Source organism: Synchiropus splendidus, chromosome 3 (assembly GCF_027744825.2).
Source record: "Synchiropus splendidus isolate RoL2022-P1 chromosome 3, RoL_Sspl_1.0, whole genome shotgun sequence".
Taxonomy (NCBI): domain Eukaryota; kingdom Metazoa; phylum Chordata; class Actinopteri; order Syngnathiformes; family Callionymidae; genus Synchiropus; species Synchiropus splendidus.
In genome coordinates, this window is record NC_071336.1 from 32,719,919 (window position 1) to 32,737,621 (window position 17,703).

General features: G+C 45.4%; 1 protein-coding gene across 4 annotated transcripts in view; it reads right to left on the reverse strand.

Annotated features, from left to right (window-relative positions):
- Positions 1 to 603: 603 nt before the first annotated feature.
- The window catches only part of LOC128755682 (RNA-binding Raly-like protein), a 128,027-nt gene continuing 110,927 nt past the window's right edge, over positions 604 to 17,703 (reverse strand). For 3 of the 4 annotated variants that reach the window (XM_053859591.1, XM_053859590.1, XM_053859593.1), the window contains 6 exons: positions 15,819 to 15,866; positions 13,388 to 13,566; positions 7,188 to 7,304; positions 3,793 to 3,962; positions 2,987 to 3,027; positions 604 to 904 (listed from right to left, as the gene is read on the reverse strand). In XM_053859591.1, the coding sequence (XP_053715566.1) occupies positions 2,995 to 3,027; positions 3,793 to 3,962; positions 7,188 to 7,304; positions 13,388 to 13,566; positions 15,819 to 15,866 (547 nt within the window). In that variant the 3' untranslated portion in view covers positions 604 to 904; positions 2,987 to 2,994. The remainder of the gene's footprint in view (positions 905 to 2,986; positions 3,028 to 3,792; positions 3,963 to 7,187; positions 7,305 to 13,387; positions 13,567 to 15,818; positions 15,867 to 17,703) is intronic. The other variant, XM_053859592.1, reaches the window with a different exon arrangement.

The following is a 17,703-nucleotide window of genomic DNA, read 5'->3' on the forward strand; positions in this document are numbered from 1 at the left end:
AACCAGGCTGCTCTCCAGTACACTGTGGCCTTCGTAGTTTGTTCTGAGAGTGTGTTGCCAGAGAATAATGTAGTGAGTCGACGATAAAACCAAACTGTTCAAGTGGTTTACTGAATATTTGTGCCTTAAAGGTTAGAACCTCTTCTGAAAGTACATTTCTATGAATCATGTTTTCTTTTTCATCTCCAGCAGTATTCGACCGAAAGTTCTCTCCTGGGATGGATCTGAATCCTGTCTTTGTCTGTCAGGATTAGTTGACTCCATTTCAAGATTCCGTCCGTCACCCGACCAAACTCGTCGTGTGATTAAGCGCTCGATCCTTGATGAATACTTGCTCAAAACCTCGCAGTAATAGCTTCAAACAGAGGGAGGAAGATGATGGTGGTGGAGGAGGAAGAGCGTTGGCGTCGCAACAGCAGCCTTCCAGCCTCGGCTGGTGCTCCAGTCCCTGCCAGAGGTTGCTGGCAGCCGCAGCCTTGGGAACGTTGGCGCCAGTCTGAACCCGCGACGGAGAAACCCCGCGTGACACCGGCGTGATAAATGGACACGGTTCTGCTTTACAGCTGTCGGCTCAAAACCCCAACACGATGGCAGCCATTCAACTTCGGGAATCTAAAATATTCCAAGCCTTTTATTCTTCAGAGCAACGACAGACAGTAGTTTGCAATTACAGATTACACATTTAATAAATTAAAACTTGTATTTTCTTCCAGTGAACTGCACAAAATATACAAGAGGTCAAAAAAAAAAAAAAAAAAAGAAAAAAGATCCTGGAGGCGTGTGTGTGTGTGTGTGTGTGTGTGAGCAGCTCGGTTGGTGTCGGGCCTCTCCGGAACACAACTTGCAGTCCAGTGTTTGTGTCTTCATCCCTCCAAAATCCCCCTCCTCCGGTGCATCCTCAGCCCTGCAGAGATAAGAGCGATCAGCACACGCTCCGCAGGACTCAAACACAATGTAAACTTCACAAGCCGTAAATCTGACGGGGATTATCAGCCCAGACGCTTTGAAACGTCCTCGGAAACGTCCTCCAATGTTTGCAAACATTGCTTGGCTAATCCTGCCGGACGAGACCATTTTCAGGATTTTCCACACTCCAGACATTTATTCCTTCAGTCCAGACTAACAGGAAGTGGAAATAAAGTTGATATTTTTAGCATCGATAAATAAAGACATGTTGCTGTTCGGTCCTGACAGGGACTTTGTTTGGAATCCAGTTTTAACTGAGACAATTTAATTCGGTTACGACGTCCCTGAATGAATCTGTGAGCCTTCACTCCGACAGTTCTACGAACAGCGTTGGGTTATGAATGAAAATGACACGTCCCAGAGGCTGCATGGTGCGATGGAGCTGTTGTCTGAGCAAGAGACTGCACAGTGTGACAGTGTGTGAGGCAAAGAATCTTTAAACTATAGCATGAATATTTCATGGTGAAACGCCCCAAAGACAGTCCTCAATACCAGGGTGGGAAAATACATCATGACTGGGGACACAGTCTTATCAGGGACTGTCTGAAAATATGAAATAAAAAAAGTCAAAATTGACGCTCTTTTGCTGACTATTTTATGCTCCAACATAAATAAATATTAAAGAAAAAAGGCAGAAGTAAATGAAAATGCTGTTATAATGTAGATGTCAATGAGATTAAGATTATAGTAAATATGAATAAACATGTGGGAAAACATAGGGAACTCATTATTTTAAAGAAATATTATTAATGAAATTATTATTATTAAAAAAATGAAATGTTTGCATTTTGTATTTTATAGTTTACATTTTATATTTATACTTTTTTTTTGTTTACAGACCTTATTAAGTCACGAACAAAAAAATCCCTTGGGATTAAGATTTTGGATTCTGATTAATTTAAAAAAAATAATAATAAAATGCAAGTTAATCTATAAGAACCTGATCTTTTATGTCTAAAAAGATAAAAAGTAAATAGAGGAAATACATTCAATATTCTTATCCATAAATGTGAATCAGGATATTGAATGTAAATCGATCAATTTGAGGGTAAACAGGGTCAGTATTGTTAAAACGTGTAACAAAATATTTCTGCTTAATTTACTGAAACATTAGAATTCAATAAAATAATTTTAAAAAGTCTTTATATAATAACAATAGCTTGACTTTCCTAAGTGAAAACTAGTGATGGACTGATGAGGTTTCGCGAAACACTGTATTGCGAGGCCACTAGATGGCGCTCTCTGACCTCAAGTTTTGACTTTGAACAACTACTGTATATGTAAGAGGATTCTGAGAGCGCCACCTTCTGAGAACTGACACCGTTTCACAAAACCTCACGTGCACATCATTCGAGAGAAGTGAATTCAGAAAGTAGGAAAAGACATCAATGAGATGAAACATGATACTCTCAGAACACACACATGAAGGCAGATGGCTAAAACTTGGCCCTGGGGCCACATGTTTTTACAGTTATATTTCATGCCATTGTACAAACAATATACCACAACAATCTGTGCATAGACTCCACCACCGTCACATGTAGAAACTATTTGCTTCCCAAGCAAAGCATACTTCACTTGGGAAATTGAGGTGTGTAGAGAGTTATTATGCAAATAAGACACAATGGACAGACATCAGCAAGATATATTACCGTATATAAATAATTTCCATGGTGTTTTTACCATTTCCTTTTTAGAAGGACTGAATTAAAGTATGTGCCTTCGAGCGAGAATCCAATCTTTATGAGTCGCATCAGTGTGTGCGAGCAATTCTTGACAAAACACTATCCTTGTGAGGACCATATGTCTTCGGGACATTTGGCTGGACCCCACAAGGTGAAGCCTCATGAAAACTTCAAAACAACTGGGTCATTATAATTAGGTTTCAGTTTGGTTAAGAGTCCCGAGGTTATGGCAAAGAGTGGACCTCACAAAGACTGAGATATGTTTGTGTCACATGAGAAGCACCCTGCTTCACCAGCCACGCTGCCGGGGTGCGATCTGGAGTGAAGCCTCTCACCTGTGGTCTCAGTTGTCGATGTCTGATACATGGTTCTCTATCTGCAAACACAAACAGACAGGAAGTGAGGATCAGCTGCAGAGGTTCACCTCTGCTTTATCACCCTCCGTCCTCACAGCGACCTCCACCAAGATCTAATCTCCGCCACCGTGTCTGAGAATAATCCTTTCGATTAGAGCTTGTGGAGGACGATGCGGACTCGGGTAACGACTAATAAATTCATCATTAGAGACGGACATTTGCTGCTGCTCATGTTCCAGACTCTTTCATATCGATATCAATATCCCGAGGCTCCCTGTGTCCAACCTTCTCCACATGTCCCTCTGACTCATTTCTCAACTTCGTCCCTTAACGACTCTCCCACTGACAGGGGATCTTCATCTCTGACTCATCTCACTCTGCCTCCCGAGTCTCTGAACATCCTGCCAGTGGCTGCAATTCACCATATCATCAGAAAACATCATCATCCACAAAGATTCAGAGAATTTAAGAGATGCGCTGTGTTACTATGGCAACCGTTGGATCATGGTGTCTAGTGACCGACACGATATCTCCAACATAAGTCGAGGCAAGTGGTCACAATCTTACGGCCGCCCGCTGTATAGTTTCATTTCTTGTGTGTGGAGTGGGTCCAGGTTGAGCGACTGTCACTCCTGCCTCGCTCAGCTCTCGCTCATGCGAAGCCTCCTGCTCTCACATCAGCGCTCATGAATTATTCGGGGAAATGATCTTCCGCGAGACAAAGAGCAGCAGCCCACTGGAGACCTCCCACTGTGCTCCGTCCCGTCTCCCCTGTCAAAGCTCACCAGATGCTGGCTGCCGTTCTCGTCGTAGTCGTCCTCGCCTCCGTCCGACATCTCTCCTGCCTCAACATCCAGCGGGCCCTCGGGCCCCTCGTCCCCGGAGTGATAGGCCGTCTCGGACACGGAGCCCTCGTTCATCGAGTCGCAGTTATCGTCGTACTTTCTCTGGGCTTCTGTGTGAGGAAGAGATCGGAAGCAACTTCAGGAGTGGCCTTGAACCATCGTCCAGATTATCTGAGTCATTGTCTGAGCAAGAGACTGCACAATACATTTTGACTGGGGCCACAGTCTCTTCGGGGACCATCAAACAAGCACAAAAATTTTGTCGTCGCTTTTTTGGCTGAAAAAAAACCCAAAAATAAATAAATAAAAATATATATATATATATATATATATAGCATCATCGAGATTTCGACAGTGAGACGTCACATTCTAACGTGGTGGACTGAACAAATGTGCCGGTCCGGTGTGCGGGTTCACATGAGGTTCAACACTGTATATACCTGGTGAAACTGTTTCTCAAGTATGGGACATTAAGGAGCACCACCCCATGTCTTCACCCTCCCCTCAAATACTTCCTCGGGAGGGGAAACTTTTTATTCAATAGAAAGTCCCCTGCCCAAGTCCGACTTCCTTGCCACCCTGGACCACCGAAGTTCAGTTGACGATCGTCCAAATGTGACACCATAGGAGTAAAAATGCGCTGCAAGATCCAGACTCCCAACCTCTCAAACCACTGCCATTGAGGTTTGAAAAAAAACAAAACAAAAAAAACGAATAAAATAATGCCCCATTATTGAGGTTTAAAATATTAATAGTTTTCAGTACAAAATGAATGTGAAAATGAGTAACTTGATTCATATTATTACTATAGTGTTTTCTCTTCACTTATTTTTGCATTTTTTCTTTATTTATGAATTTAAACATTTTTTTCAGATTCAAAACTTTGTTTCTTTTCTGCTCCTTCTCGATTCCTCAAATCAATCTGAGATGAAAGAGCCATTATCTTTTTTTGTTTCTTACAAGTTCAAAACTGACGGCACAGAAATGACGCTATGCTGCGTGGGCAAAGCCAAGTGAAGACTGACAGCAACAGGCAACACAGACATTGTGATGTTTTGAGAAACGTTAATATGTGGTTTAGTCATGTGGACGAGCAGATACCACACACAGCTCCAATCTACATTCTATTTCAGGTAGAGCTTGCCATCACTCATGACATAACAGAAATGAATGACATTTAAAATGTCCGACTTTCACGTCAATTGTCCGACTTTGAGAGACTTGTGAGAGCATCTATTCGCAACCGGATGGCAGAGACATATCCCTCCACACTCCACCACCAGTGCTGAGCTAGTGAGGCCTCATGAAACAATGTCTACCAGACGCCACTAGATGGCACTCTGCTCCATCATCTTTGGCTTTAACGCCACGATTTCAACCAAATCCTGCATGACTTTTGAACAGACAGCGCCACCAACTGAGGAGTGGAACCTCATCTTCCCAAAACAAAACAAACAATGTCCTAATGCTGTGTTCATTCTATTGGTTCCACACGATGCACGATTCTTTGTTAATATTTTTTTGTCTTGAGCAGTCCTTGATCAGGTCGCAGGGGCAGCTGTCCATGGTCAGAGGCCCAGACTTCCCTTCATCTGGAACGGGTTCTGCTGTGAGTCTAGTTTGGATGAATGAGCTTCTCACTAGTTCAGACCCCTGGTGAAGAAAATAAACACTGCAATGTCGGCCATTTTGAATGTTGAGGACTTGAACTGTGAACTGTGCTGACAGCACCTGAATGCATCGTCCCTGCTCAGCCTCTCTGATTTGAAATTACAATGCAGATTCAAGCAGCTTCAGGGACTTATGCTGCAGTTTGAAGAGAATATTTGAGGAAAACGTGATGATAAAAAAAACGCCTAGCAATTGAAAGGATAGCTGGAAGGATTTTCGCAGCAGCGATTGTCACTTCCAGAAACAGATGTGTCAAGAAAGGACTGCAGCTTGTCCAACACCTGCTTCTGCACGGCCATTTAAAGTTGTCCTCGTCTCCGGCGACGCTCGCCAGGGTTGCCTGTATTTCCACGGAGGATTCGCTAGAGTTGAACCTGCCGCTCCGAGTCAGCCGCTGAGCGCTGCAGCGGTGAATGAGACATCACGGTTTGACATGTTCAGCGTTCCGTTGTTTTTCCTCTCAATGGTAATTTTAAATGAGGCAGCTGGACTCAGTTTTGAGAGACTGTAATAATCCCTTCAAATCAGTTTTGAGTCCTTATGATCTGTGGACATTGATATATTCTCAGAGTCATGGCAGCATTGATGGAAAGAACATTGAGGTGCCATATAAAGGGCTTCCTCGCGACCAGTTCAGGTCCTGGCCAAAGCGTTGACAACACAAAACGAACGCTGTGGACACACTTCTTTGGGGAATTTAGCAGCAAAGGGTCAAAGGTCATGTACCCGAGGGTGAGCCTTCAACGGGTATCCCCATTTAAGACGCAAAACCCTGACAAAACACAGGTTTTCCGTCCCAAGATTTTGGGGTAGAACAACAAACCACTGCGGGACTGAGGAACATAAGCAGCACTTGGATCTTACTTGGGGGTCATTCAAACAACTGAGGATGAGGACCAATCCATCTGTTCTCTAGTGATGGGTAGATGGGGCTTCATGAAACAGTCGACGAAACAGTGTCTTAATTTTCAGTGGCCACTAGACGGCGCTCTTGGTTTAGAAATAATGTGAGGTGTCATTCAACGGGTTTTTCAAGTCCAAACATTTTACAGCAGACAGCGCCATCTGGTGGCCTCTGAACATCAGGACACTGTTTCATGAAACCTCATCAACCCATCACTACGAGATCTCCAAACATGCTCCCCCGACAAAAACCTACACCCGCTGCTATCCTGTCTCAGTTTGGTCACCCATGATTTGAAGGATATGAACTACACAAATGGAGTTTGGATCTTGAAAACTTTTCATCCACAGTCTTAAAAAATGTCATCAGTTCAGTTTCACAGAGACGCAGCATTTCAATTCATCCTCGGTGGTAGTTACGCGCTGTTCACAGCACGAAAGAAATTCATTCAATAAAACGAAAAACATACAATTGAACCTGCGCCTGAGAGAAAATCTCAAAGTCTGCCAATGCTCAGACTCCCTTTTGTGAAGCTGGAACAATTCCTCGCTGCACTCAAGTGGGGAGCAAAAAAAACAAACAAAAAAAACGACCTTCCATCCGAGCCTCCTGGCTTTAGAGGGCATCTATATAGATTTACAAAATGAGCCGGTGTGATGTCGACAGCTGTCTGCCGCCATGACGGAGTACCCTGCTGCTCTTATCTCTCACAATGTCAGCGGGACTTATGGCTCCCCCTCCCCGTCCCCTCTTTCCTCACCAGACTCGACCCTCTGCTGCTTCTCAATCTTCTCCAGGCGTCCCAGCAACGAGTCGATCTTGGTCTTGATCTGGCCCAGCTCTCGCTTAATAGTCTGGAGCTGCTCCGTCTTCACTGCTGAGGCACAGAAACAAAACATCTTTACTTTCACAGACGGCATCTGTTAATACTTTTACCATGGTATCATCCCGATTCCCCGAGGAAACGGCTCAATCTGCGAGACTGCGAAGCCTCGCAGTGGAGACGGAAACCTGTCGTTTTCAATTTGAAGATTAGTCGACGGCTTACGCGCGACATGCTGCGCTGCCATGATAAGTTTTGGCTGTAAGGATCAACCTGTCGAGAAAGTTTGTTATCGTTCAGTCACCAGCTGCTGTTTGTCACCAGACACAAAAATCACATTTCTCAGGCTGAAGGCTTCATTACGCGGGCTCCTGCTGGCGCAGTCTTTCTGCCCGAACCTGCCGTGACCTGGCGCTGAAAGCATCAGACGGCAGCATCTTGTGTTCATCTCTGACTTTGGGTTTACTGTATTTAATGGCGTTTGTTGTTTAGTGGTGAGCAACCGCTTTAGTTTTTCCTCTTATTTTTGTCCTTCAATTATCTGTTGTGTTCACTGACTCATGTTGTCCAGCAATTCACTGCGCCGCTGAATAATTTAGGGCTTGTTGTGTGACTTGAGAGAGGCCCTGGGCACAGACAGTGAAGTGAAACTTGGCCTTCAAGCGAGCCGGACAACAAGACAAATTCATGGATGTCAGTGAGGGACCAGCTCTGCTTCCTCGGCGGTTTGGCATTGACATTATAGCGTGACCCTGTTCACCTATGGTCCGTAGTGACACACAATGGGGGCCCAAATCCAGAGGTCGACCGCAGAAGAACCCAGGCAGCATCAGCCCCGCAATCCCTCTAGAAACCACTGGTGTCTCCAGAACATCTCTCGCAAGTACTCTACATCCTCCTTCACTCAGAAATATGGCCCCTGAAGACCTTGGCCTGCAGAACCATCTGGAACATCATGTGGCCCCAGCATGCAGGGAGGCACTCGTAGGCGTCACCCTAGAGCATCTTCCTTGGCCGCGCAACATGGCACCTGCTGGCTTGGCCATGTTCCCCGCCTTCCCCCTGACGACCCAGCAAACGCGATCTTAAAATTCGATACAAGGGCTGCAGGTTGGAGACAACCACGAGGCAAACCCTGATTCCGGTGGCTTCATTCATTGATGGGTCGATGAGGTATCATGAAACAGTAATGCAGGGTTGACGAAACAGTGTCCTAATTTTCAGAGGCCACTAGATGACGCTCTTGGTTTAGAAATGATGTGAGGTTTCATTGACTTGGTTGTTGTTCAAACATTTTACAGCAGACAGTGCCATCTGGTGGTCTCTGAAAATCAGGACGCCGTGTCATGAAACCTCATCGACACATCACCTCCAACAACTCGGAGTTGCCATGGAGGAAGCAGATCAGCTGGTCAACTCAATGCAGAGATAAGATGTCCCTCCCTACACCTGTCTTTCAGGTGTCCTCATCTGTCATGTGTGACTTGACTTCCTCCTGTCGTGCAGCATGCCTGGTGATCTGTTGCGTAGATTGGTTCCCATGTTCAAACTTCGGTCTTCCATACTTCCGTATGGGATAGTATTCCAGAGTTGCGATGTTTATATTGCTCACGTGTCATACTTTCGCCTCCTGTTCCTGAATTACCAGACTAACTTTGTCTCCAAACTTCTCCACTTCATCTCTTGATCTTCATCAATCTTTTAGGAATGCCCATCAAAAATCTGCACTTCAGCCCCTCCACCTACCTTCACACACACCTTCATGTCCTCCATCACAGACTTCACTGGCTCATCTCCAACTCTGTCCCTCCCCCCATGAGTCTAAACCACCAGTCCTCCCAAACTTTGTTTAATCTCCGCTTCTCCCAAAGACAACCTCGGTATCTCTATCTCTGACTCCGGAGTCTCAGAACATCCTCAAAAGTCCTCCAAAGCTTCACTTTCACTCTTGCTGCTGAGGAGCAGGGTGAAGCTGTCACCTTCTGATACCTTCATCACCTCATATATAACGTGGGCCTCGTCTCGGAAACAGTGAGTCTGACTCAGAGGAAAAGCAGATTTGTGACTTGCAGGTTGATGTGTATTTTTTTTTTCCTGACAAAGGTGCTTGAAGCTAAACCAGGACGTCATGACAGTCCATTCGCATGCAAATGAGCTATCCCGTCACAAATACGGGGCGGGAGACCAGCGCTACCGTAATCTCTCACATCCACGAGACGAGTCCGGGACGTGACAACAAAGAGTTTTGTTTTCCTAACTCTCCGTCTATTAAGAGGCGTATAAGCAGACAGCAGTAGCAGCAGCAGAGGCAGGAACTGAAAATGTTTTTTGACATCCATCGAGTTTAGTCACGGCTGAGGAGCGGACGCACGAGCGCTCGGTAAACAAATCCATCAGTTCTTGTAAGGAAAGTGACGAATCAAAACATTGGAATGGAGTCACGGCAGCAACTCTGTAAGCTCGGAAGTGAAGTCTTGGTGCTCACCCGTCACGTTTTCAGTCCTTTTGTGGCACGTTTTTACTTCCTACCTCTTAGATACTTGGTGCCATTAGGTATCTCCAACGTGGTGGGGAGATGGCTGGATGGGGGGCGGGGGGCTATCACTGGGCGCAAGTGAATAGACAGCCTCTTGTACTCTGGAACTATTTAGATTCATCAAACAACTGTTTTGGACAGTGGGAGGAAAGCAGAGTGCATGATGGGAAGCCATGAAAACACAGGGAGAAGACACAAACTTCTCACAGAAACCAGAAGTTTGGAAATCCTGGTCCAAAAACTAGGTCAAAAGACATCTGTATCTTTTCCCCGATAGCAGGCTTGGACGTGTGCTGGATGGACTCCAGTTTGAACAATGGGCCACATCCGGTGCAGATCCGTTTGCTGGATCCAAAATGGATGTGCCAAAGTAGAAAAATCAAGTATATACACGGCCGAGATCCGCCAAACTATGACAGTCCGATTCCAAATCCGGCGACGGATATCCATCTGGCAGGTCCGAACCTGATCTGTTGTGGAGGCGACTTGCAGCCGGTGATATCTGGGACCTTTTTTGGTTTGAACCTGCGGCTGTCAATGACAAAAATGTTTCCTGTATTGTTCATATGCTGTGTGCAACGGTGAAGTTTGGATCAGACCAGGAAGATTCCTCTTCTATCAGTGTTTTTTTCCCCAAATAACTGTCTTTGTTGGATGAAATAAATGATAGAAACTGAGCAGTCTTTACACCCAAGGTCGGCGCTTAATCCCTCACCAGAATTCATGGGGAAACTCCGGCAGGTAGACTCACACACGGAGCGGTTCTCTTGACTGAATGATTAATCTGTGCGGCGGGAGGAGGCGGTGGATGATTCCAAACTGAAGGTCAGCGACTAATCTCGCGCCGGTCGTGGCAGAAATCACATCTAGCGGGCAGAAGCTGAAACGGCGAGACACATTCAAGTGCTTCAATCCGCAACAATGTGACAAGTTAATGCAAAGCTGAGCACAGGCAGATTTCCTCGCCGCGGTATTATCTCGCCGGCTCCGGACAGATTACCCCTGACACGGTAAGAAAGTGTGATTCCAATTTATCGACTGGTCTGGTTTATTTTTACTGTTTTATCCACGTGAAAACACACAAATCTCATGCGAAATCATTTCATCCTTCGTTGGGTGGAAGCCAGAGACACGTGCTGTTGTTCTCCTAATAAGCTCAGGGAAAGATTTAGGAGATAAGAATCTAATTTTAGGATCATGAAGCTCTCTATCTCAGGGTGGATCAGCTGGAGGATGGTGTTTCCACAGAGATTAAAGCCGCGATTCTTAATATCGGATCTTAAAAGTGTTCATTACTGCACGTTTTCAAGTTGATCCAAACAGGAAATTAGAGGTTTTAGTGGATCGTCCTGTCTCATAGCAACCACCTGCGTGTCCTCCATCACAGTCCCCATAAATCTCATTGGCCTTTTCCTGTTGCCTGGCGGTTCCATATTCATCATCCCTCACCCAATATTTCCAAACCGCCTCACCTTTTCACACACCATGTGGTGTTTCATCAACTTTTAGCACCTTCCTCCACTGTTTACCTTCCTCTTATTTACACACACTCCCTCTTCTGTCTGGGCCTCAGTGACTTTCATTCCTCTTCTCTCCTCCACTGAGCCCCAAACTCTTTTCCAACTCTGACTATAGTTGAATGGTCGCAGGTCAGTGAGGAGATCTCATCTCTCCACCTGGTCCTGGGTCGACCCCTTGGTCTCCTCCCACTTTCCTGAAACACCTCCAACCGGGGGCCCAGGAGGCATCCTCATGAGATTCCCAAACCACCTCATCTGGGCCCTGACAGAGAAGCAGTGACTCAACTCTGAGTCTGTCCAGAGAGACAGAACTCCTCACCCTATTTCTGATGGAGGCGCCTGCCACCAGTCGAAGGAAACTCATTTCACTTTTGTATCCAAGATCTCCTTCTTTTCATCATGACCCATGGCTCATGACTATAGGTGAGGACCGAAGCCAAGATTGAATGGTAAATGTAAAGCATTGCGTCTTGGCTCAGCTCTTTTTTAGACACAACAGTGGGTAGAGCGATTCAGCGACCAATCGCCAACTCCAACCGAACACTCACTTTTCAACTTGAACTATGCTCAGTCGACCTCTACATCTTATCTTTTTGGGTCGTGGACGTAACAGTCCGAGCACATAGATACATGTTCTCTGTAAGATATTTCTCTAGAACATCTCAGGAGCCCCTTGCTAGATGCCTGAATCCCATGTACCTCCTGGAGTCCTTGTAAATAGACCTGGATGCCCATGCAGTCTCAAAGGAAATAGCTCCGACTCCATGTCCAGGAAGTGACCTTTCTTTTTCCAGTGAGCTCTTAAGTCACCAAGATTGGAACGCTCAACAAATGCTGGTGTCATCAACCAGTCAATCCAACTCATGAACTAGGTCACAACCAGAACTGCCCTAACCCCAACCCTGCTCCACCATGGGTAGGTGAAGTCTGCGAGAAATTCTGATGTGGACAGCTTTATTCACAGGGCTGAAATGAGTCTATCACGAGAAGTTTGGAGAGTTAGGGAGGACAGATGGTTTGTGGAGGAGAAAGGGAGTTGAACAAAGGATGTTGGAGATGAAGACGAGGAGGATGAAGATGATTCCTTGGAGAAATGCTTTCAAGTATCAATAATTAATTAAAATCCCAATGAAAAATCCAGTTTCGCACCTCCAGAACACTTCATATGCTTCCATTCATTTGACCTTGGCGTCAGGAGAAGGGCGTTGAAAACCCCGCCTTCATCTGCAAACATCTCCGCAAAAAACTCCCAAAACTTTCAGTGATCCATCAGCCACCCACAGCCAGAATGCAGCGTGAAAACCGAGGCAAACTTCTTTGGAGGAAACGAAATAAAAATACATTAAATGGATAAAATTAAAAGTGCATCGTTCCTCACTGTCAGTGAAAGTGGATTAGACCCAAAAATCCATCGTCATGATCTATGCGACCTCCGGCACTTTTCTTTCCCTCCTCCTCTGGCGTGAGTGAATTATTACTTGTTCTAGCCTTAAGTGCTTCACCCCGCTGTTTGGACAAGCTAACCCCATTTTGCCGCCCAATCAATCCCGGACGGAGCCAATACAAAGCGTGATCGTTCACAGCGCTGGCAGCCGCAAATTAGTCTCCACCAACGCTACTTAGCCTTTTTGTTTTTTTTTTTAAAGGGATGCGAGATTTTTCCCTCCGACTCTGGAGCTAAACGCGGGTCTCCACACAGGGTCTGTGCTGGCTGATAACAGCCGAGCACAAGACAACGAAAGACACCCAGCAAGCAATTCCACAGCAGCGAGATAGAGACGACCGTTTAAGACGCTGACCGCGGCGCGATGGGGCGGTAATTACATTAGGACTCTAGAATGCATCACCAGTTAATCAAAAGGCCAAACCATGGATCCTGGGCGGCGGGAATAAGGGAATGCATTGCTGAGGGGGATTATATTTGTGTTCAGAGTCTCATTCCAAGCTGACGGAAAAAGCTTTTTCGGTTGAATCACTCGGCTCGGTGGGATTTCGCACGGAGGTTGCTGGTAAAGCGCAAGGAGCCATTAGCGCAATTTCGCTCCTGACAAAAGTTGAAAAGCAGTTTTAGTCGCACATACGTTTGTATCCGCAGGAGTTTGATGTGGGAGGTCTGGAGGATGAAGAGGAGGAAGAGGAGGATGTTTTGATGGGGAAGGAGGTCTTGCCACGACGAGTGGAGGGCGCTAGCACCCTGGAGCGCTTGATGGGGATCACGGCCCGAGGTGGGGGGGCCACTCGGCCGTGGTAGTCAAAAAGCCTGGAGACAAGAAAACAGCACTTACATCAGCTTTTAAAACCATGGTGCAGACAAATGGTGTGATTGACCGTTCCGTTAAAAACAACTAACACATGATCAGGATAACAGCAGCGACAAGACAATTGCATTAGTCATCTCCAACTGCCACTTTTCTTCTATGTGATGGGAGGGATTAAACTGTCTGTCGTCGCTAAAATGGGAAGAGGAAGAAGCTCAGTTCCAGTCCGTACCAACAAGGAGTCTGCTGGCCCATAGGACTGGGTGTTAGAGAGCAGTCGCTCTGGAGTTTCATTCATGTTTGGACCCGTTTCAGCAGCGATGGGTGGATGAGGTGTCATGACAACAGTGTTGCAGGGTTGGTGAAACAGTGTCCTAATTTTCAGAGGCCACTAGGTGGCGCTCTTGGTTTAGAAATGATGTGAGGCTTCATTGAATGAGTTGTTCTAGTCAAAACATTTTACAGCAGACAGTGCCATCTGCATGTTTGAGAAGGAAAATCCATATTTCAGGAACAGGAGTCGGCATCTTTGTCAAAAAAAAAACAAAAACAAAAAAATACACGGACAATGAGCAAGAGTAAATCAATATGACAGACTCATTTTACCTGCCTGACCTTTCTTTTTATTTCAGGTCATGAACGTTAGGGCGACTATTTTTTGGTGTGTAACAGCCGACACGGACCGTCCTCAACTTTTTGGCACAACACAGGCAATTGCTTCGGTGACACTCGTGAAACAGCGAAACACAATTTGATGAAAACATGTCATGCACTTGAGATGTTAAAGAATATTTCATAAACTCCATTTCTATCTTCGATGACTGGAGAGGAGCTACTTAGCCATTAGCTTAGCTAACGTGTGTAGCTTAGCTAACATGCATTACAGAACAATTGTAATCCAGTGTTTTTCCAAAGGGTTCACGGGTGTGGCAGTTAAAAACACAGAACCTCTGCATCATGAGTTCAACGAACGAACAGGGACGGTGTAGTAAACACTCATCGCAGCCTATTTGCTCATAATGCATTGCGGTTTTTCTTCACTCAACCTGTCAACCTGTCCAGCTCTGTTGCTATCTGCTATCTAGAATTACGCAGACGACAGCTTTTTGAAACACTCGATGGGAAACTTCTTCTTCCTCAGTTGACCTTTAATTCATGGGGTGACGTCACCAGGGGGAGCCAGACTGAAACGCACAAGACTATTACAAGATGGGGGAAAACAGAAGGCACCGACACTGCAAGTTTTTCGGAAGTTGGAAGTCGTGACTGTCGGTTTCTTTTTTATTTCTCTGTGACTCCCTTGTAACAAATGATGCCTGACCTTCATGACTCATCCTGTCCCCACATTTAAAATTCAAAACAGCAACTAACGCCATCACTGGAATGTTGCTGCGCTTACTGTAGCTAAAACGCTTCGTGCGAGACACAGCTACTGTGATTATACATCACACAGTTTGTGTTATCGGTTTGATATTTTAAAGGTCATTACAGTATAAATATTTGCGTCCGTCTCCATTACTTCGATCCTACAGTCGGAGTATTAAATCATCAAAGGTTTTCAAAATGTCAAATTGTCGTCTCTCTCGCTGGAACTACAGAAGAGTGATGAGATCGTTCACCAAATGTCAGAGCAAAGTGTCGACGTTGCTCTTTACTGTCGACAGATCTGTCAACGGCTTTGACATTTGGGAAAGTGTCTGCAGAGACCAGCTCTTCGATTAGCTGCAGATAAATGAAGAGGAAACTGGAACTTGATATGTGCTGCTACTAAGGATCAGCGCAGGCCGATGACTAGATGGAGACATTTTGTCCTGGAAAAAGCAACCCAGCAAGGAGCGGAGGTCCTCGAGAATTAGTCAGCACAGAGGGACGGCGGACCTCCCGGACATAACCTTATTTGAATTTCGAATAGCAGTGTTATCACTAATAGCCAAATTCAAGTGAGCTGGTCTGGATAGCAGGTGGCAGTAGCAGTCCGCAACTCACTTGAGCAACAAACTTAAATGTGGCGGAGCATCTTGCGACAAATTCTTTTTGAAAGTTTGAAAGTTTAGGTTTTAAGTTTAGGTCAAAAGTTTTAGGTCTAAAAGCCAAATCTATCGCATGAAAAACCATTAAAATGTAATATTTACGGTTTCAACTTTCCCAGAAAATTCCACTGGAATCTGCTTATTACATTTTCATATGATGTAGAGCCAAAGTGTTACAGAAATGCTACGTCACATTTGTAGCTCGCACTGTGAGGCACACATACCTGCTGTAGAAATCATCCCTGTAGTACTCGTAGTCGAATTCGTAGCCACTGAGAGGCAGACAGAGAGAAAGAAAGCAAGAGAGCAAAAAAGGAGAAAAAGACAATTTGAGGATCAAAGACGAAAATCGAAAACAAGTTCATTTGTGAATTGAAAGGATTTTGTTTGGATGATAGAGTATGTAGCGAGTGGTTTGGTTGAAAAAAAAAACCCATAAATAATTGAAAAAAAACCCCCAACCACTTGTGTTTTTCTATCAAGAAAAATATATCAGGGACGTAGAAGTATGTGAGGGCAGTGCAGGACATGATCGGAGACAAGGTGGGTGAGAGTAGGGTGAGCTCTTCTTGTTCGACAGATATACAGTATGAGGTTAAGGAGTAGCATGGATGAGGATGTTCACTGACGGTATGGTGCCTAGTAGAGATGAGGCATCATGAAACAGTGTTGCAGGGTTGATGAAACAGTGTCCTCATTTTCAGAGGCCGCTAGATGGCGCTCTTGGTTTAGAAATGATGTGAGGTTTCATTGAATGAGTTGTTCAAGTCCAAACGTTTTACAGTGGACAGCGCCATGCGGTGGACTCTGAAAATGAGGACACTGTTTCATGAAACCTCATCGACCCTTCACTAATGCTTTGTGTATTAAGAATAAAGGAGTTCAAACCAAGCATGATTTAAGTGAGAAAAGCTCCTGGTTTACACGTTACATTGATGCAGAGCAGCAATTATGTTGCAGTAAATCATTTTTGTTGACATTTGTGGCATAAAACTCCCAAAAAACAGAACTGTGGCAGCAGATTTTACAGTGACGTATGCAGAGAGGGAAAAATTCATCAACCAGAAGAAGTGAAATGGAAGAGAAGCCGATGGTAGCAGATGCTGGGATTCACGACTGACTGAGCTCCACTGAAGGATCTGATGGCCCCAGAGATTGCAGTGTCCAAATCCTTGTTTGCCTTTAATAGACTTCCACGGCAGATAAAGGGCTACAATCCTGCCTCTCCGGGCGCCATGTTGACTTTCCACTAACTTTAAACTCGCCCCCAGCAGACTGACCTAGTTTTTTTTAAAAGCAACTTGCGGGGTGGCTTTGTCTTTGCCAAGTCGCTCTGGTGTAAACATACCCTTCGGAGGAGAAGCTGGTGGGAAGAGGAATGTAAGTCGGAATATGTGTGTGCAAAGGAGAGGGAAGCAGGAGGAAGAGGGAGGTGAAGAGGAGAGTGCAGGCAGGGTGGAGCGTGTGTGAAATGATGAGCGGTCCAGAAAAGACAGTACTGCAGTAAAAGCACTACTGCAGGGGTGACCAACCCGTCAGAGGCTCAGAGCCACATTGTTTTACTGTTTTACTGCTGAAAAGAGCCACATGCGACAAACATGTCAGGCTGTGAGGCTTCACCTGAGCAGCTGGTCATGTGACTTAGCGGCAGTATAGCGGTTAAAGCACATCCCTGTGTGTCACAAGGTTGCTGGTTTGTGTCCGGCATACATCTCTTGTGCATGGATTTTTAAAATTCACACATTTCACAGTGATCCTCCTGGAAATATCAAGCGGCATAGATAGAAATGTGTGCGCCATTGATTTGACTTCTCTATTTTTGGACGTGACTCATGCCACCAATAATGTGGCCCCGGTCTGTGTGTGTGTGAGCGACGCTGCGGACTGGAGCGTCTCATCTTCACTCCACTGAATTCAACTGACTTCACCACCATCAACAAAGAATCATAGGTGAGACACATGCCAGACCTTTAATTTAGGTATGGACAAAGTGAAACATGTCAATCGTGTTGATCGTGGATCTGATGGCGGTCTCAGGACTGCGACTCACATCGGCATTGAACGTGCTCCATGCGCCGCCACCTCAGCTTGGAACACATGTATCTAGGT